The sequence below is a fragment of the Ischnura elegans genome, chromosome 7 (assembly GCF_921293095.1).
Source record: "Ischnura elegans chromosome 7, ioIscEleg1.1, whole genome shotgun sequence".
Taxonomy (NCBI): domain Eukaryota; kingdom Metazoa; phylum Arthropoda; class Insecta; order Odonata; family Coenagrionidae; genus Ischnura; species Ischnura elegans.
In genome coordinates this window covers 64,017,250-64,039,272 of record NC_060252.1, presented here as the reverse complement: position 1 = coordinate 64,039,272, position 22,023 = coordinate 64,017,250, and the positions used below count along the sequence as shown (strand labels likewise).

The 22,023-nt window shown below is 40.7% G+C and overlaps 1 protein-coding gene across 1 annotated transcript in view; it reads left to right on the top strand.

Annotated features, from left to right (window-relative positions):
• The first annotated feature begins 2,168 nt into the window (after window positions 1-2,168).
• LOC124161833 (rho GTPase-activating protein 6) overlaps window positions 2,169-22,023 on the top strand; it is a 45,027-nt gene continuing 25,172 nt past the window's right edge. Inside the window, exons 1-4 of the mRNA XM_046538036.1 lie at window positions 2,169-4,531; window positions 18,637-18,796; window positions 20,942-21,046; window positions 21,572-21,753. Coding sequence (XP_046393992.1) covers window positions 2,945-4,531; window positions 18,637-18,796; window positions 20,942-21,046; window positions 21,572-21,753 — 2,034 coding nt within the window. The 5' untranslated portion in view covers window positions 2,169-2,944. The remainder of the gene's footprint in view (window positions 4,532-18,636; window positions 18,797-20,941; window positions 21,047-21,571; window positions 21,754-22,023) is intronic.

The window sequence follows — 22,023 nt, the reverse complement described above, 5'->3', positions numbered from 1 at the left end:
GTATTTTAATAATTCACTTCAAGCAGACTAATGAATTAAAAACGTTTTTATGCAAAAACTCACATTTTATAATTTTGAAAATTATGTAATTATATTCATACATCGATATCGCTTTATACAGAACAGATTTCACGCATGAGGTCGATATGAAATGATATAAATTTAAAATAACAGATAAGAACTTAAAACAAGTTTAAACTTGTTTTTTACAGTACAAAGCACGTCCTATGTTCTCACATAAACTTAACGACTTGAATTACTTTCAAAACAAATACTCTATACTAGGCGCGCAGCTAGCAATTAAGGCTAGGGGGAGGGGGGTTTTAAGAGCAACTAATACTGAGGTTATGGAATGCGGGTGGTGCGGGTGCCCTCACCCACAAAATTTTGAAGAGTTTTACGGCTTTCTGGAAGATATTTCATTAATCCTTAGACTATTCTATAGTTAATATTTATCCTATTAAGTAAAATAGATTAAATTTTTAAATTTCTCTGAGTTCTGGAATGGGTTTTATCCCGCAAATCGCTGCGCCACTGCTCTCTACCACGGCAATCAACTTTATCGATTCCTGTCACAAATAATACCATTAAATACTAACATAAGGAGTAGGCAATATTTTCGAATAAATACCAAAATTTGGAAGGATCTACAATGCTCAAGCTATAAACAGAAATATATATTAAATTGAGCAACAAAAAACCATGAAAATACTTGAAAATAGTAAATATTATAATTCCTTTTATTGTTAAAAATAACTAATTTTATATTTCAGAAGCTTATAAATGACTTGTTCGTTGTTTATTTGGCGTTTCATTGGCTTTCATGGAAGTTAAATTATTAGGCATGAAATAAACAAGGATATTACACTACGACTAATACTTCATTTCTGAAATTAGTTTAGAATGCATCATTAAAAGGATTTTCTTCGATCTTTACGGATGAAATTGGAGTTTCATTGTTAAAATCATCAATATATTATTGTCCGTTTACCTTTTCATTCGATTGACTTCTTTCTTTAATTATAAAATGCATAAAACTTGTTTTAGTCAACACTTTCTACTATTGTTGAAGAAAGCTCCATAAAAACAGTATTATTGTACAATTATACTTCGTGGGATGACCCCTTATGTCGCTAGCGACACTTCCGATCTTTTCCATCGTCTTCCTATTTTACTCACGACTTATGATGTACTCATGTTACATTTCCGGCCTCGGTGACACAAGGGTGTCGTCCTCGCATTTCAAACTGAAAGTCGGGATTCAAATTCTGCATGAATCACACGGTATTAGTTCAGCGTTTTCTTTGTGAAAGTATTTTAAATTCATATTGATAAGTTTGCATTTATTTAGTAATTAATTTCTTAGGGCCACTTGTGCCCGTGTCTTCAGCATCATAAGGTACCATTAATTGATAATAATACCAATTATCAAGTATGGTCATCGAACATATAAATGCAGTACCGGAGAAAACCTTCCCCATTTTTCAAGATAAAGACGCCTTTATGGTCGCAATTATGCTATCAGTGCCTCTGTGTAGTTATTACTTGTCCTTCTAATTTGTAAAAATGGTAGCCCATTATTACGTAATGATGATAATAATTCGTCCTCATTAGGCGACATTAGGACAAGAAAGTTTCATCTTCCACCTAACCCCTACATCCTAATATCGGAAAACAAAGACGCATTTATTGCAATTACTATGTTATGAGTATCATTGTGTGAAAATATTTTTTCTTAATTTGCTCTACTGATAAACCTGGTATCCAGATTAGAAACCTTAAATCCGCCCACTTTTTTCATTTTGGGCCTCAGAGCGAGAGTACGACCAAACCCTTTCCACCTCGCGTTACCCTGTCCCTTTGGCCGGCGAAAGGAAGGTCACTTCCGTCCCCACCGCGCAAGAAATCTTACCTACGAACCCTCTCTCCCGAAAACACCTTTTCATTTCCCCAGTTCTCGCCTTCAACCTCCAAAACCTCTGCCTCTCTCACTCACGTGAGAGACAACGGAGCTGCTCTTCTTTCTTTTCCCGCTCGTCCCAACACCTCTAAGCAGCCCTCCCCCCCGGCTCCCCTTCTCCCCCTCAGTTAAAGGAGCAGCACGTAGGAAGGGCGCCAAGACTCGCCCTATTTCTGGTCCGGAATGGGGGCGGGGAGGCGGGCGAGTGTTTGTGGGTCCCGCGGCAGTGCGCGCCCGAGACTCGGCCGTCCAAGCCTCGCCCCGCTGAGCTCTACCTTCGCGAGTTCTTCGGTTAGGGAAAGGGGGGGCGGAAACACGCGGGAAGGACAGTAACAGGGGGGAAAAGTGTCTGTGTATGTTTGTTCGAGTTGTTGTCTAAGCCTCTCTCGAGGTGAGACCAAAAGCATAGCTCTTCGGAGAGGGAACGGGGAGGCGTGACCACGCGGGAGTAATCACGAGGGTTGTTTAAGAGTGTGTTCCAGTCCTCCGCCTCTGAGAAGAAGCCGGGTCAGTTCTAGACCCGTCCCCTCGAAGGCAGTGACCACACGGGAGTGATCGCGAGAATGTGCGTTTTTGAGTCTCTGTCTCTCCTTTTGTGACCGTGTTTAGGCCGGGAGAGTTCGACACTCGTCCCGGAGCGCCGTCCCCTCGGAGTGGCATAGCCCTGCAACCGGGCACGCAAGCCGCTCGCACTCCGCCGGGATAGAGAGAGGAAAAGGCGTCACCGAATATTTCCGAGGGGTTCCCGACTGGCACGATCGTCACCCATAACTGGGCACTGGAGCCAAACAATAGAGAACAATGCAACTACCACCGCCTTCATTCACAGGCGAGCGTTCCGCAGCTCCAAGCGCCCGGTAGAAAGACGGGCTACCGGCGGGCGGTAACAGCATATCTCGGCTTCAAACAGGTGGAGGCGGTAAAGGGTCTCGGGCGAGGAACTACCGACTTTTCCGCCCGCTGTAAGGACTCTGAACCTTCGAAATGGGCCGTAAGGACGGAAAATCTGCGGGCGAGGCCCATGGGGATGACGAACGATCCCGTAGACCTGCTTCGGAGCGGTGGCTCCTCACCCGGAAGACCTGGAGGTACATGGCGGACGCAGGGAGGAGGCTAATACCGGAGGGCATCAGCGGAGACCGCCCGGAAGACATCCCCCGGATCCGCGAACACTTCTCTAAGATGTGCAAGAAGGAGCCGAGGTTCCTCCTCTGGCGGAAAGCGTCCTTCCCAGGGGCATCTCCTGCTCCCAGGAGGTCCACCCACCGAGGGCGAAGGAAAGGAGGAGGCAGGGCCGGGTCCGAGGAGCCTCCGGCCCTGGCCGCACTCATAGAAGGGGCCGAGAACGCTGCCACTGCGATGGGCCTACCAGGGCCTTCGGCGACACACCTGGTGGACGGTAGATTCCCGCCTCCTACCGCCCCCTCGTCTTCCTCCTCTCTCACTCCTGGAGGATCCGCCACGGGACTATCCTCGCCCCCATTCGGGCCCTCTGATGGCCTCATGGCATTGACACACCGCAAGACTGTCGTGGACAGGTGGGTGCAGACAGAACCAATGCCGGCCCCTTTGATGAGGAGGATTGAGGAAGAAATAGCGGCAGCTAATGCTGCCCTAACCTCTCCCGCCCCCGTTCCGAAAGATACCACGTCGCCTCCGAGGGGCAAGGAGCCGACGGAGGCCGCCAAGGATGCGGATGCAAAGGGTAGGAGGGGCAGCTGTCCCCGGGACGACCTCTCGCCTTCTGTGGGCGACACCATCATGAGGTACCTCCGCATGGCCAGGAAAAAGAGCGTGGACGGCGACAAGAGCGAGAAGTTCAGGACAGTCAACTACGACCGTGTGGTGGTTAAAGTGTCAGACGGACAAGGGGGCAGACCCGAGGACGATGCGTGCAATAGTGGTGACCCTAGCGGGCAAGGGATGCAGAGCACTCAGAGTTGGTTATCGGCACTCAAGAAGTTGGGCACCAGTGGCCTCACAACGGAAGCGTCTCTGGGAACTCCGGGATTCGAAGTGTGCGGGATGACCGAACGTGAAATCACAGTGACCACCTTCCGACCCCCGACCTCCCCACCAATGTCCATCCCTGCGGAAGCGGCGCACTCCTCCTCCTCGCCCCCGTCCTCCGCCTCCACCGCTCCCGGGTCCCCGCCCCCGTTTTTCTCCCCGGTGACATCCCCGCCCCCGAGGGGCCCTTCGACCCCCCAACCGGCCCCCTCCTCCTTCCTCGCGCAGCTCTTCCACAGCCTTCAGCACCACCATCGCCATTCCGCCCCCGCGTCCCCCGTGCTCTCGCCCCCAGGGCCTTCCTCCCCGCCCCCGACCGTCGGCTCACTACCCGCTCTCTTACCCGCAGCCGCCGCCGCCGCCGCTGCCTCTGGGGCCCCGCCGGTGCAGGCAGCCATGCAGAAGTCCAAGTCGTCGTCGAGCGTTGTGGCGAGCCTCGCGGGCCGAGGTCCCGGAGGGCTCGTCTCGAAGAGGATATGGAGGCCGAGGTCAAGGAGCACGCAGGGCAGGACTTCCCCGACGGCTGCCACCCCGGCGCCCGCCAGCGCCTGGATTCCTCAGGTGGGTATGGGAACCCGTCCAAAAACCCTGCAGACCCTTATCGTTAAGGGGTGTAACTTCTATGCACGGAATACCTTTCGGCTCCATAAGCTTATTTACCATACCTTTGGATGTCAATATGTAGTAAAAAATAATCGATTAAACTTAACGCTTTATGCTTTATCCAATTCTAATTTTATCCTTAGTTTTTTGCATAAAATTAAAAAAAAACATTTGAAGACTATTTACATTGGATTTGTAAACAAATTCGTTTACATTTTTCAAGGGCAAATTACTATTTTCGTCGTTGTAGCAACGAACAAAGTGTCCTTTATTTAGTTTTTTGGAGAATATACCTTCTTCGACCATTCATGACTCGAAAACAAGTCATTTAATTGCAGCAAAAATTGTGGCCTTGCCAGTTAAGCATATTTTCTTAAGATTTAAACTCGTATTTTGGACTAAAAATGAGATTTCGTCAGTTTTGAGAAAATATTATCACATGAAAACTGGGAAGTTGAAGAGTATAAGAAGTGCTGTAATCTACATGTGATTAATATGTGATTTTGTATTAAGTCAAATGTTGCATAAAATATATTTGTACATCGATTTACATAAGGCTAGCCTAGGAGTATTTCTTCCGGTAGCCCTGACTACAACAAGGTTAAATATCAATCACAGTGCATTAAAATCACTGGTTGACGTTGTGAACTAAAACGTAGATAATATGGGTAATGCGGATTACAACGCTACCAAGAACGGAACACCCCAGAGTATAAAATTTAAAACAGCTTTTTTTGTGAAAGATAAAATTTTGAAGCTTATAGAATATGCATTAATATCAGCGATAAGCTTAGCCATAAATTACATCAAACAATATTTTCCGAGAATTGAACTATCGAAGTCGTTACTTCGATCGAACATCCTTTAAAACGAGTTCTTTCTTCGTTACCACCATGATGAAAATATTACAATGGGCTTGCAACATTAAAACTTAAAGTGACGCAGATGAAACAGGACAGATACTTATGAAATTATTTGTTCCGTGATATTTTTTTAGACATTTATTCGTATCTAACCGAAGTATGCAATATTTTGGAGTCGACAGAAGATGGTTTCCTGACTGATCGTATCACATGATATGAGCGTATTAATCTAGAGAGTATTTGGCGATAAAGCCAAGGATCACGGTTTAAAATCCTGAGAGAACTGTCGACCCGCGAACAAACATCCTCGCAGTTTTTATATTAAAATTTTTAGAAATTGCTCGAAGGGCTATTCTGGTTCGTTCCAGTCAAGTATTGGCCAATTTAGGCCGGAAAACATATTTATTGGTCAACGTGAGAAATGCGAAACCAATACCGCTGATGTGGTCGTAACCATAAGTAAAACTAATGACATCGATGGGCGGTGGAACCCTTTCATATGCCGCAAGAAAGAAGTTATTTTGCGGAAGAAAGTAAAGAATAATTTTCCACGATACTTCTTCCGCATTTTCTTAGTACATCCGAAAACAAACTGACAGATTTAGTACGTCTGATGAACTTTCCAAGTACTCATGAATAGAAAACCGTATTACCAGTGCATGAGAGTTATTTCATTGTAACGAGAAAACCGTACCCGAACAGATTTTCTCAGGGAGAAATTCGGTTCACGAAGCCAATGCTGACATGCTCTATATAGCCTAATCGTGCGAAGAATTTAAAAAAGGGGGTTTGGATGGGTTAAATAAAAGGAATCTTTGAAGTATTGAAAGGGTCAATAAGTGATGGAGAACTTAATAAAGACTTTCCAATAGGAAAATAGATGTTCATAAATTACAATGGAGAAGTTGTGGCAAGGTCCAAACGTCATCCAATTAATTAGTATACGACGCAATATTTAGACAAGCTCAAAGAAAACCGTAGTAAGAGTGGATTTTTCCTTATGTGAACCCCTCACTTGAGCTTTTTACTACCGATTCTTGAGTGGTTTACTTGAGCTAGCAATTTCAGAAACTCAGAGGATACCTTTAACACATGATTACACATGTACCCGGAATATAGGTAAATGGTATTAAAAGCATTGTTTTGTTCCAGCTCTCTAATACTCTAATTTTGAGGAGAGATGAAGTTAAGATAACGCCAGGATGATAGGATCTAATGAAGCAAAATGAGCTAATGAAATTATAAGGTATGGAAGCTCCATGAAGTCTCGAAGTCGATTTGAAGAAACCACAAACTTAAAATTTCCTACCTAAATGTTCGCGGCATTGGGTATGAAATTCAGCTGAAATACAGAGAACTTGCTCACATGCTTTCCACCGTCCATTATCAATGGTAAACATACGGTAAAAATAGTCTCCTTCCGCTATCAAAGCCAAGGTAAACCTTCTTCACCTTATTATAGCTTTAGACGGAGGTTTTTCTACGCAAATAATGCTAACAATAAGTTTAGATCTGACGTTGAATTCCTTTAATTTGAAACAAATATTTAAAACGGTGAGGGCAACGTGAGGGTCACATGATTTTATATGATGATTGGTTTAGTGTTCGTAATGATTGGACGAAAATATTTACTTGCGCGTAAAATACATGAAATCCATTCAACCAGTAAACACAGGCATCGATCATGATTCACACGACGGTAAAATAATAACAATTTAATTAATGAAATAATTACGAGTGGGCTCATACCCCGGTGGTAACAGAAAAGATGTCATTAAAACAAAAAAATAACACCACATTCTCGCCCACTACTAAACATATTTTATATTTAAATTTTTAGGGAGTGCTAGAAGAGCTGTTTTGGTTCGTTCCAGTGAAGTATTGCCTTATTTAAGCCAGAAAACATTTTTATTGGGCAATGTGACCGGTAATTTAACTTGAACTGGTGATCATTTTGTCCCACAGAGTTTGGTTCTGCTCTTCTTCCCATACTTTTTCCCCGCTGGCTATTCTGCACATTTCACATAGTCTGCTCCTTTTCCTCATATGCTCTCAGGTCTCCCGGCCTGGCAGTGCGTTGAGCATTTCAGTCAAGTTGAACACTTCAGATCCAGGTAACTCAGGACAAACTCTTCAGCAATACCACTGACGCATGATATAGAGCAAAATCTGGCGGAGATTTGTTTACATTTGGAAACATCAAGTGAAATTTAAATGTTCTCAGACTCCAAACAGCTTGAGATAAACCTAAGGCAATCTCGAGTGACGCAAAATGGAATGAAAGCTCTAGAAGACATGCGTGTTACAATATAATTTAACTCATGCAAATTAATTGATCACAAAATTGCGCTAAATTAAAAAAATGAAGACAAAGAAAATCAAACGATCTCATCTTTTTTTTAATTTCCACCAGATACGTATAGGCTCTTCAAATAACAATCGCTTCCACATTTCGCCCGAATCGTGAAGATTTATTTTTCTAAAGACCGCCTGTTTTCTTCGGGGAATCGAAAACATTCTGAAGTGATTATTGTTCCGCCCATAAGGTATGTACAGGCTTTAGGAAATGACGGGATTTCTTAGGCCACGAGACTTGTGGCTTCTCTCACTCGCAAACGGATCCAATTCAATTGCCAGTGCGTAATCCTCCTCTCCGGCCACAATCACATGACAAAACCTCACTATTGAGACGCTTGAATTTGTCTCCGTCGAAGGGCCTGTTTCTTTGCTCGACCAACACCCTCGTGCCGTGTCTTGGCAACGATCTCGGCTCGTCTGGAGCTGGGAGCTTTGACGTTGGATGCGGGGGAAGGAAATGTGAGTCACGTGGTTGGAACTGCGGCCCAGCACGAGCCAACTGTTCTCCCTTGAGGCTTAAGTCTTGACAAATCTCACCGCGGCGACAAGAAGAAAGACAAGCAATTTACGACCCAGCATCATACAAAACGGAATCTGGGAAGATAATGAATTTAGAAATATTAGTTTCACACTGATACGTGCGCAAACGATATATTTGTGAGATTTTTATTCTCTTGGCCCATAGAAATTGCAATTTATTTTGAAACGGTGGCAATGGTGGAACAGCTAACGTGTTACGTATTTTGCTAAATTTATAAACTGCATGGCAGTGTGCAGCAGTCGACATTGAAAGCAATTACACGCCGGGGAGCCGACAACGAGTCTGTTCAAAATAAGGTCGTGCATCTTCCGGAACATAGTTAGGATTCACATTCATTGTTTAACCTTATTTTTGCATTAATTAATCATGCATATTTAATCGTTGGTAACTAATTCAGGACGTAGAGTCCACCGGCGTAGTCGCTGGTTCGTAAAAAAAATACGCCTGGACACCTCCGCGATACATTTTTGTCGTCGGCGGACATACGTAAAAGCGATACAGCTGATTACCACACCTTCGTCGCAGGCATCCAAAAACACTCCAATTAAAATAAATAACAACCACGTATTTTACTATAAAAGTGTTTAGGATAGGGAGTCCCATGCCACCACACGAAATGCTTTTTTTATTATTATTAGTGTTCTACGGTAGGTTTCCAAGGAGAAGGAAGCTGGCCCTTTCTTCATGTGCTGCCCACTTCAATTCACAAAAAGGCCAACTCCCTTTCATTCTATCCAAATATCATATTCTTTTCCTTACTCTTCCTCACTTACCTAGCATTCTACTCTCTAACAATGTTTTCAATATACCCTCCCCGCTAACAACTCCCTCCATTCATACCTTCTGTCCCCTCCGTATCTCACCTAGAAGCAGCCTCTCCTCACCCACCATGTCAAGCACTTCGTCGTTCCTCCTTTCCGTCCACTTCACCGCCTCCATTCTTGTCTACACCAACATCTCGAACGCCTCCAGTCTTCTCTCGTCCTCCTTCCTTAGAGTCCACGTTTCCGCTCCGTAAAGCGCAACGCTCACGATCAGACTCTTCTAAAACTTTTTTTAACTCTTACGTAACGATCCTCTCATGAGCACATTCCTGTTCATGAACGCCTCCCTTGCTAACGCAATTATCTTTCTGATGTCCTTACTGCTGTATTCGTTGTCCTATAATGTGCTGCCCAAATAGTTGAATTGCTCTACCTGCTCGAGATTTCTCCCACCTATTTTAACCTTAAGCCTCACATTCCTAGTTCGCGATGCTTCACAGAACCGCCTAACCTTGGTCTATTGAAGTTTCAATATTGTGACTAAAAATATAGTCAAAGCTCATTTTACAATATTCTACTGTAAAAATTACAGTTTTATTCCCGAGTTCCTCTCGCGGTTACAGTTAGGTAAATATTCTTGAATTAATCCATCGCAATCCCCATTCCTTCATTTCGTCCGAGTGTCGCCCCCACGAGCAGAACGAGCACGGCTTAATTATCTTGTCAGTGTCACATTAAAATGCGAGTCCTACAAATCTTTCTAGACGTCAAAATATCTTTTGATTTCGTTGCGTTGGAAAGTTTTCATCCCAGTTCTCAGAATGACTCAATTAAGATACTGCTCACATTTTATAAAGAACTTGACAGTGTTATCTCTGGGCTATTCGGCTATTTATCTGATGAGCAAAACCTCCATGGCAAAGGAGAGAGAAAGCAAGGACTTAAAAATTCAAGTAAAAACTAATGACGCATATGAATGGTACGAAAAACACTGAATAATTTAATGACAATCGGAAGGATGATGAAATAGCTGAGGATAGTAGTAACTGAGTTACCCATGCCGGAAGAAAGACTTGAACAGAATATGGAAAAATCACTGTCTTCATGCTCTTCATCTGATTTTTAGAAAAAATTGATTTGCGTGCTATAATACCCAAGCGGATGACCGTCACAAAATTTGATTACCTATATCCCTCGTACAAAAGCATATAACGGCTTTAAAGTCACTTGGATCATTATCCAAGATATGAGATACTAAAAAGTAAGAGGAAAAGCTACAATTTCCCCCTGGTGTAGATGATGAAACAAAGTAATTTTCGTAAAAACTCAGGTTCGCTCTTCGTCCTTTTGAGAGTCTTCATCTTTGAGACTGAGGCCATGTTTGGTTTTTCTACTATGCTAAAAAGTTTTTTCAAATATGTTTTAAAAATCCAACGAATAGACATATTCCATGTGGCACTAGAGGTTTTGAGAAGTACCGCGTTGGTACCTACAACTTATTCTCCTCCGCCCCTAGTATTCGATATGTCAGACTCTTTGAAAAACATGTCAACAAGTGTAACTGTACAAAAAAATACTCGATAGCATAAGATATCTCGTAGAAGGCGTTTTAAGAGGCAGAAAAATGCACTGTGATGAGTAGCTAAGCCTTAACTTGTGATGATAACGGCGAACCTCGGATACGTTAACCACGTCATGATTGGTAACACCCAGCGCCAAATAGTAACGGTATGAGTTGTTTTCCTTACTATCATTATCCAGTTCCTCCCCTAAACTGGAATTCGGTCTCAAATCTTTGCGAGACAAGGAAAAAGTTCTCAAACTTTTTTTTGATTAATGAAATCGGAATTTTGATGCAATCGTGCACTTCAAATAATTTTGGCAACTTTTAAAATCACAGTGATCAAGCAAAAATTCATCAAATATTTCCACTGAAAAACAAAAAACACGAAATATTAGAGGATCACGAGCAATTTACCATACGAAGTCATCACTAACTGAAATTTAATTAATATTTATGCATCCCCTCTTGATTTATCCAGATGACATAATTCGAAGGAAGGTAAATGTGCAACTGTTTTTATACCCACTCATTCATGATGCCGAGAGGAACAGGCCTCAATTTACGCGTTAGGTGGCGTTCACTTAAGGAGTACACCTTTCAAGCTACACAGGAAGAAGAAGAATTATGGTTGCCTCGTACGATCATTGGCATCAAAGCATTCCACGTCGTCGTTTTTACGAGCCTCGCACCGCGCAAGGCATTACCCCTCGCGGTACACGAGCCAATGAACTCGGAAGGAGCAAAAATGCAACCTGTTCAGAGTGATGGAAATGCTGGACCATTCACAGCTACCCATTCGCAGTACATGGGTACCCATTGTATAAATATAGCAACGGAACTTCTCAATGACACATTATCATGAAGTAAAAAATGCCATTTTATTTCCGAAACATGCAAATATTTTATAGTTAATATGAAAAATATGCAAGCTATCCAAAATTTTATACAAGTATCGGGATATTGAAGCAGCAAATTATCAATGTATGCCAAGGAAAGACGAAACTTTCGAAGGTTTTCGAAGGAAGATCGATTTAAAACTAAATTACCTTATCATTAATACGGTTGAAAACATCAGTTGATTACAAATAAAACTATAAATTGTAAAATTCTCCTACTCCTAATTTTCAATACAGGTATCTTCTAAAAGTCTTTTTGTTAGTGGAATCTCCAACACCAATAGGATGCTACCCATAGAAATATTCTTGCTGAGTAGGTACTCAATTCTGTAACCTTTTATTCCCTTAATTTAACAAGTGACATACGTTGCTGACCACATTAAGCTAATTTAGAGCCAAATTTGCCCTGAAGTAACTAAAAATTTTCCCTCTCTAAGAACGACATATATCCGTTTATGAAGAATAAAACTAACCATCAGCAGTGGCGGCTGAATAGGAAGGGAGTTTAATTTTGAAAATTTAATTCTCTCCAAATTATTATGTATTCGATAATTCTTCGAAGAATATCAATTGTTAAGGATCAATTTTATTCCGTACCTGAGGTTTTGAAACGTCATGAATTACGAGTTACTATTTATTCAATAAGTGAAGCCTCTGGTCTGAAAAAAGAAACGGAAAGCAGAAGGTTCGTGGTTCGATTCCTGGTCCAGGGTAGTTTTTCTTTAAAGGAATTCATGTAAATTTCGCTACCGTTTGCGCGTCAGGACTGAAATATTACACAAAATTGCATGTCCACCTTGAAGGTCCACAATGATTCTTGTTATTATGTCTATCGGTCTCTCGCTGATATCGATTTTTACAACCAGGAGACTACAAATGGACCTAGAGCAGTTACTATGGAAAAAATAACAAAAAGTAACCACGATATGAGTAATAGCGCTTCTGGATGAAAATTAAATAGACTGTATAAAATACCACTACAAACTATCCTTGTCTTAATGAGAAAATTTGCCATTAAATTATCTATTTGAGACGATGGAAAACATAGTACGTACAATAATGACCGAAAAAATATTTACAATATGATTTTCAACGCTTGATTTCGCCGGTCTGTGATACGTAACCAATAACTTACGATTCAACAATCCCTTTTGAACTTAGAGACACGGCTAAAAGTAAAGCCAAAACAGATGAGAAAATATAAGCGAAATATGAAGGAGAAAATGGGGTAAAAAATCGGCGCGTATAAGGATTTGCCCTTGGAAGAATAAATGTGGGGAAGTTAAAAGCCTTAAAAAGAGACCCGGAGACGCGGTCACTCCTGTACTCTGCATTTTTTCTGCCTTCAAATCGCCAATGCCATTTATAAGACCGACCTGCGAATATTAGATTTTCTGCATAAAATGCCTTATTAAGTTTATAACAGCCATCGTACGTTTTGGATATTTTGAAAACTAATTTTAGGCAAGAGATTTTTTGTGGAGGACCATTGTTTTCATATTTTCAGTAGCCATCATTAACCATTAACCAATGCTCTATCATCACCATTTGCAATAGAGTTGATAGCTTTACATCCCATTTCTCCTGATACCAACCAGGGACCTGGAGCAGCAGTGGAGCGGAGCGAATTTTCATTGTTGCTCCGGGGTGCTCCACTCCGCTCCGGCCGGAGCGGAGCGGAGTGGGTCGGAGCAATGTCGGAGCGGAGCACTCGGGTGGAGGGCATGTCGGAGCTCGTCGGAGCGGAGCGAATTGCTATGATGCTGCTCCGCTCCGGTATTCATTTTGTGCTAACTTTGTTCCATAAATTCTATTGCCACCTGGAAGTGCGTATTTTCCAAATAGAATTAACCATAATTAATTATTAATAGAAATACCCACAATAAAACTTAATTAATTTAAATATAATGAAGGGTTACCCGCACGTGATAGCACAGCGATATTTAATAGCAATTCCCTTCTTGACATTTTTATTTAGAATACATCATTTTATAAAGAAATATCGGATTCTTAGCATAATGATACCCTTGTAAAAGTTGACTAATATTCATCAATATGTCCATAGCCAAATCAACCATTATAACGAAAATTTAATTGGAAACCAAAATTAAGTGATGCACTACTTTCCGCTATGTTTCAAATTTTAAGCATACGTTTAAGAATACGTAGGTAAAACCTTTCAACATGTTATATAATGTCTTCACAGCAATTACGCCAACTGCGATTTTTATCTTTCACGTGTATAATGTACATTCTTTCCTGGCCGCAACAATAATTCACAATGATTATTATTTATGCGGGTTTTAATGGCATTGGAGAAACATAATAAACTAATAAAATAATTTAATTTTGTGAACATGATTTTTATAGTTGATTATTACATGTTTTACATACTATTCTTAGCTATCAATAAAATTCAGAGATGATAGATGGAATATTTGACAATACTGCCATATACCTGGCCTTAACTAACTGGCCTTGTAGGGTATATATAGATATTTTATCTTGATTTTGTTGATGTTTTTCACACTTATGAGCAAGAAAAAGAGCGTATTCCGAAGTTATGCGCTCGTGAATCCAAACTTTATTTTATTGTGATCCTCTCTGTTGAGTAAAAAATCAACAACTGATGGTTACCAAGGCCGTTTCATGCCATAATTTTTACGATATTTTCATGAATAAAAGTCGTCTGTAATTATGAAATTATGCTATTATTTTTCTGTAGTTATAAATATCAATTTTCCATCATTTTACAATCTAAAGATTATAATTAAAATTAAATAAAGATTTATTACAAAGGTATTGAAAATTTGTGTTTCCCATGTATTTTGCCTTTTTACTACAACTGAATTGCGAATCATCTGTATACAAGAAGTTTAAATACAACTGTTATGCAATTGTATCATAAAAATCGGTACCATTTGTAAATGTACAAAAGATATACCATTTGTAAATAAATGCTTGCATTGTTTGGGAAAGAAAGACTACATGCGGAATTCAGTTTAACAGACAGACATTGCTCAGAAGAACCTCTAATTACAAAGCATGTTATTCGAAAAAAAAAGTATGGGCTTTGGTTAAAATATATATTACTTTTAAATCCAAGTACATATGTATTGTAAAATTTCATTAGAAATGCTCTTTCCACCCAACGAAGGGCCACATCGTTAATATTTTAAACGCACTACGTTATGGCATCGTAAAAAAAACGATATCCCAGAATTTTGAAAATATTAGCCTACAGCATTTTTATTTTTTAATATCGCCCGACAAAGAATTTTATAATGCGATAATAAAATTAATAAATTATTAAAATGGCGACACGAAGCCTGTCAAACTATAAAACAACATAGATTGCGATTATCGACTATCGTATTGTATTAATCCTTAAGATGATCACTATAATTGTTTATTATTCAAAAGTATCTAACGCAAGGTATTTAAATAGAACACATATTGGACTGCCAAATTTGAAAAGTATTATTTACATAATGAAAAGTAAAGAAAACTTTGTAATTCCGCATAAATATTTAATTTACGACCTAGGTTTCGACGTGGCACGTCATCGTCTGGTACAAATGCACAGAAGACAGAATAAACAGCCGCACACAATTTTTTTTTTTTTTAATCTTTACTTTTCATCGTGTCAAGAAGGTTCCATTAAGTCACGCCTGAAACAAATACTTTTTTTTACATAATACTAAGTATTTGTAAATTGAAATGTATTGGTATTAAATAATACCGCAAATCACGTAGAATGTGGATTAATAACTCAACATAAAAATAGCCGCAGGGAATATCCGATGCGTTCCACGGCTGCAGAAGCGTGCATACGTCGATTTCCCGCCAAGAAGCGAAGCATTGACGTTTGTGTTCTGCTCCGCTATGCTCCGGCTCCATTGTCGGAGCGGAGCAGTTCCATTCCTGCTGGAGTGGAGTTCTCGCAAGAAATGCTCCGCTCCGGAGTGGAGCACCTAGGTCCCATTGTCGTCCCTCCGCTCCGGAGCGGAGCAGTAGGAATTGAACTGCTCCGCTCCGACAATGGAGCCGGAGTATAGCGGAGCGGAGGAGCGCTCCAGGTCCCTGATACCAACCACCTGCGATCCAGGTGGATTTTTTTCTCATTCTTTGCTGCGCTTTGCCATGGATGTTCCATTGTTCCATATTCCAATCTAAAGCCTGAATCACACGATCATTTTTTTTCGTCGCGAAAGTGATCACTATCGAGATCATTTTTCCCGTCGCGAAAAGCAATCGCTCTAGTGATCATTTTTCTGAATCACACGGCCACTCCCGCCGTCGCTTTTCGCATCATTTCTAATATCACAGCTCGTTGTCATAGGACCCACATAACGAAATTAAATAGCGTGTTTGTTTATTTATGTCGTTCCCACAATTGTCAAACGTTGCGCTGCAATCGCTCCATAGGGGAATGCGTTCCGATTGGCTGATATGGGGTTTCAGTGACGTTTTTAGCGATGGAAAAAGCGACCGGACGAGTGATGAAAAATAGCGATGGGAATCCTCATCGCGATCGCGAAAAACAATTGCCGCCGACGATCATTTTGCGCAGTGATCGCGATAGTGATCACTTTCGCGACGAAAAAAAATGATCGTGTGATTCAGGCTTAACTTGCATTGAGTTTTCAAAATGAGACGGATACTTTCCGTTATTTACATAGCAGTTTTACAGCAGTTTTTTTGTGTCTGACTAGGATTGTGCTTAGAATTTCTTTTCATTAAGAGAGGCAAAGAATATTAATTACGCGATAAATTACTGGCTATTCTTCCGCACAAAAAGCTAGTGAAATGGTCCAAAGACCTCTTGTTCCGAGCAGTACGTTTCATGAGACTATTTAATTGAAAATATTTAAATAATGAAACAGATTCTTCACTCATAAAGTATCTAAAGCCTGAATCACACGATCATTTTTTTTCGTCGCGAAAGTGATCACTATCGCGAGCACTGCGCAAAATGATCGTCGGCGGCAATTGTTTTTCGCGATGGCGATCGCGATGTGGATTCCCATCGCTATTTTCCATCACTCGTCCGGTCGCTTTTTCCGTCGCTAAAACCGTCACTAAAACCCCATATCAGCCAATCAGATAGCATGACCGTATGGTGTGATTGCAGCGCCACGTTTGACAAATGTGGGAACGGCATAAATAAACAAACACGCTATATAATTTCGTAATGAGGGTCCTATGACAACGAGCTGTGATATTGGAAATGATGCGAAAAGCGACGGTGGGAGTGACCGTGTGATTCAGAAAAATGATCACAATAGCGATTGCTTTTCGCGACGGGAAAAGTGATCTCGATAGTGATTACTTTCGCGACGAAAAAAAATGATCGTGTGATTCAGGCTTTAGGAAGGAATGGTTTTGTAATTATGTTAATCACACGATCATTTTTTTTCGTCGCGAAAGTGATCACTATCGCGACTACTGCGCAAAATGATCGTCGGCGGCAATTGTTTTTCGCGATCGCGATCGCGATGTGGAACCCCATCGCTATTTTTCATCACTCGTCCGGTCGCTTTTTCCGTCGCTAAAACCGTCACTAAAACCCCATATCAGCCAATCGAAACGCATTCCCCTATGGAGCGATTGCAGCGCAATGTTTGACAATTGTGGGAACGACATAAATAAACAAACACGCTATATAATTTTGTTATGTGGGTCCTATGACAACGAGCTGTGATATTGGAAATGATGCGAAAAGCGACGGCGGGAGTGACCGTGTGATTCAGAAAAATGATCACAAGAGCGATTGCTTTTCGCGACGGGAAAAGTGATTTCGATAGTGATCACTTTCGCGACGAAAAAAAATGATCGTGTGATTCAGGCTTTAGTAATATCCTGACAAGAATTAAAAAGTGAGGAGTCAACATGCATTGATTATGGCTTCTTTTTGTAATCATGATTTTCATTCAGACAGTATTTAAAGGAGTGTACATTGTGCTTAAAAGAAAATAATTCATCACTTATCATCTATCTCCACCACAAACCACAAATAATGATAATTTTAATAATAAATAAACGTTGTTTGACCGTGATCTATCTGCCTTGCCTACATATCTTTTCGACATATTAAAAGTAAAAATCGACGACGACACCCGCACCAAGAGCACCACTCCTCCACAGTTTTTTTCCACCATCATTTCCCCGCATTTTCCTGGTGTTTTCCCTAGCAAATTTTCCTCATAATATCCTATGAAATTGCTTACTACTGGATTCCAATACGTCCCGAAAATGCACGTAAATAAATTTGGGTGAATGTGAATAGAAATCAACAACTTCAAATAATGAAAGACATATGACTATGGAATGTCACTGTATGCCGCGGCCATGACCTCGCACATGATTCATGAACCTATTCAGACTACAGTACTTAATTAATGATTTTCCCGATTTTAGGATATAAGCGGCCTCCCCTCTTTACGTTCGTCCCCGCTTACTTATATCATTTAACGTCATCGCGGACCGTGGACGAAAGCGCCGACGGTCACTGCCACTCAAGAGGGTTCTCAGTTTTCCGAATGAAAATTACCACATTCAATGAGTATTGGATCTTCGAATGAATCGGTGAATGAGTGCTGGTGGCAGCAACGATGACAAGGTGGAAATGAACCTTTCCCGTGTAAGTGAGACGTTTAAGTAACCCATCGGGAGTCACTTATTCGACTTCCAACAACGCCCATATCAGTGGCGTAGCCAGGGGGGGTCCGGACCACCCCCCCCTAAATATAAAAACACAATCATTTTCCTTCATAAAAGAAAACAAAATATTGAAAAATCATTAATTTAAAAAATATTTCTCAAACAAATGAAATGTTTTCGAATATGAAAAGTGTTAAAATTAGTTCTAAAACCCATTACTTAGTACCGCGTTTTTTAAAAATTTCCCCCCCTCCTAGTTTTGACCCCCCCACCTGGAAATTCCTGGCTACCACTGGCCCATATTTGGATGAATTTACGACTTTATCCGAATTTGAGGCGTGAATGGAAAATACAGAATAAGGTGAGTTCTTAGAATATACCCCATGTCACTCCAACAACTGCTTTTCATTTCAGGGAGATTGCAGATGGAACTGCGTGGACACGAGCCGCCAAGTGTCGCTCACCGATACGAACCTCTTGATGTTGACGGAGGTTGAGAGGCGGGTGCTACAAAAGGTAGCACTCGCCAAACTTCAAGCGCTCAACCTTGGGGCGTCTGTCCGGATACCAACTGGTAAGCAACACCAACTTCCTCTTCATTAAAATCGATAAAATATATAATTCCATTTCAGCCGCTGCTTCTAAATCAGTCATTATATCCCAGCCTTTGAAGTATTAACATTTATACGTCTCCTTTTCTTTCTTCTCAAGGATTGTCGAAATTCTGGATAAATTAAGCGTCAAAACTCCTGTTCATCAGTAGCTAAGAGTTGATTTTTTTGGCTTGATTTTTCAATTTTTTAAACTTCGATTTCGTGCTATTTTGGCTTCTTTAGCACATGTCTCCAAAATTTTTAACAGTTATTCACAAAATTTTGTTCCAGAGTTCATTAGGGTAAAATATTTCCATGATGTGAACAGGTTAGGCAGGCTTTCACTAGAAAAGAATTTTATTACGGAACGTATATCATCAGACGCCAGCCCAGAAAAACGGCTGGTTTATCCCTCATCAAACAGTCAAGGATTAGGTTACCCATATTAGTGATAATCTAACTTCTCCGGTGTAAGAGCAGGATACCTTACAGTAATATACGTTTAATCTCTAACCAGTACCAAAGAGAACGGCGTGAAAAAACTTATGGAGCTATATGTCGAGTATATGACATGTTTTTCTCGTTTATATATTTCACTCGGACAACAGGCATGAAACATAAACTTAGCAATAACAAAGGCATTGCAAATAAAATTTAAATGTCAAAATATTTTCCAGCGTACCGAGAAAGGGTCTTAAGACCCTGAGTCCTCATGGACCCTAAGGCCTTTTGCCTTTTCCTGGCCACAGGAACAAAATAGAACGGCGTTTTTTCGTGTAGACAATAAAATCTCGTTCGGCGTTCCAAGAGGAGTAGGAATAAAAGACTCCATAAATATTCACCAAAGTCTTAATGCACATGTATCTATCGCTATTCTAGCCGACTGAATCATAATGCGTATCCCTCTCAATCGAACAGACCCTGATGATAGCGATTGAAATAGGTAGCTTGAGCGTCTGCAACTTTGCACAAGAAGAAGCAAGAAATACGCTGTCGCACTGCAGGGTGTAGAATGTTTCAAGGAATTACATTCCTTACAGTTATTTGCTTTCAAAACGCCCTTTAGTGTCACCATGATTTTGGGCCTTCAATTCAAAAGGTTAGTTAGAGGCAGCATTACCCTGTGTTTCTATATAAAAATATTAACGCGCTTGAATATTTTATCACATTTTCCTTCTTGATTCATTTTTTGTGTATTTGATGCAATATATTTCGCAAATGTTTCCTTTAACTCTTTCATCTAAATAAGGTTATCACTGCTTTCGTTAAGGCTACTAGTAATCACAAGGTCATTCATCCGTACATGAATATCAAATTCTAACCATCAATTCGATAGGTGAGTGTGAATGTACAAAATATATTTTTCTACCTTCAGAAACCCACTCGCAAATTTTAAAAAATTCACTGAAGCGACCGCAAGCGAGATATGCTCAAATACATTACAGCGAGACCCATTTGGCCTTATTAATGACATTAGGATGAGGCAAAATTAGAATTCCTATCTGTTTATATCAATTCACTTTACCACCTATAACATTTCTTGAATTATTAAACAAAAATCCGCTTTTTCCGTTTTTCACTAAGCATGGTCAATCACTTTTTTCGAAATATCAAAGAGTTTATTTTACGCTTTAAATATAACATTAACATTCTGCCATAAAGTTTATTTTCTCAACACGAATAATACTCTAATGGTATTCTGTCAAAGCGAAAAGTCTGGAGACATTTCACTGTTCAACAAAAAACATATTATTACAATCACCAATGGAACAAGTGATACTAAAACTCGCTATTGCCTTGAAAGGAAATTTTTATCTATCCATGAAAATCATATTGATTCATCATCATTAACTCTTTGAAAAACATATCGCTTCCAATATTTCTGTCACTAATTTTAACTGAATGTATTCCAACAAATGCCATCTTCTTCGTTTTGTTAACAACATAACTATCTTTAATTCCAGTCTCTGATTACATTTTTCAATTAGTTTGCATTTAATAGCCTTTTTATTTGTTTTATTTTCGATGCGACTTTTATTTTCCGCTGCCTCTATTTATTCCGAGCATTTATTCATTGCTCTGACGGCAGGTCTTCATCAGCGTAATGTATCCTTCCGCCGTTGCAGGGGAGGAGGCTGTAGCGGTGGCTAAGCCACGGCGTAGGCCCTACTTGTTGAGGAGGAAAGCCAGGACAACCACCAGCCCCTTGGACGGAGGAAGACGATCAGGAGGTGAGAAATGGCACTCATGTGGCATACCCTAAAACCATTGTACTTACTATTCTGGAAAGATTCAAATGGCATCGCTGGCATGCGAAAAGGGCCGTAAGTCGAAATTCCACAAGTTCCATACATACTATCTATGATTCTCAAAAAGATTATTGAAAAGTTTATAAAATGAAAGTATTATTCTTCGCAAGTTTCATTATCTACATTTCGCCTATTTAGGATCAAACAGATTTAACTGCAAAAACACTGTTTTGAGATAAATCAATTTGAAAGTGTTGTGATAATAATTGACTACCTACTTTTTAATAGTTTTTCACAACTCTCTCACATTAATAATGGTAAAAAAACTATTATTAAGTATTCAGTTATTATCACGAAACCTTACAATTGATTTATCTCAACACAGTATTTTTTTTGTAGTTAAGTCTGTGTGATCTTTGATGGGCACGTCCCGAGTTCCATGCCCTAGTTACATCTTTCGGAAGATCTATCCAGTACTTCAGCCATCTAAAAACCCGCTTTTTTCAGATTCCAGTAGCGGGAGTGGTTTAGTGTTCGGTATCCCAATATCTCAGTGCATCGAGAACGAGACGGGCTCGGCTCGCTCCGGCAGGGACTCAGGTGGGAGCAGCAGCAGGTCGAGCGCCGGATCACTCTCCGAGAGCACCACCACATCGCCCCCGTCTCCACGGAGGGACAGCAGCGACGAGGTGAGTCCCATTCACACTTAAGGCCAGTTTTTAGAAAACGAGTCGATTAACGCTTAAATTCTTCAAATGGCTAGTCGGTTTGGCGGCAGAGCGTCACGTCTCTTCGAATATTGTGTCCATAAGTGGTTTAAATAGCGATACAGTCACTCACAATGTCGTTTTAATGGAAGAAATAGACGGCGAGCACCTACGCTTTTTTCGCCATCGTATTGATCGTATTAACAACCATCTCAAAAGGAAAGGTTGGAGCGTCAAAATGTATTTTTGAAT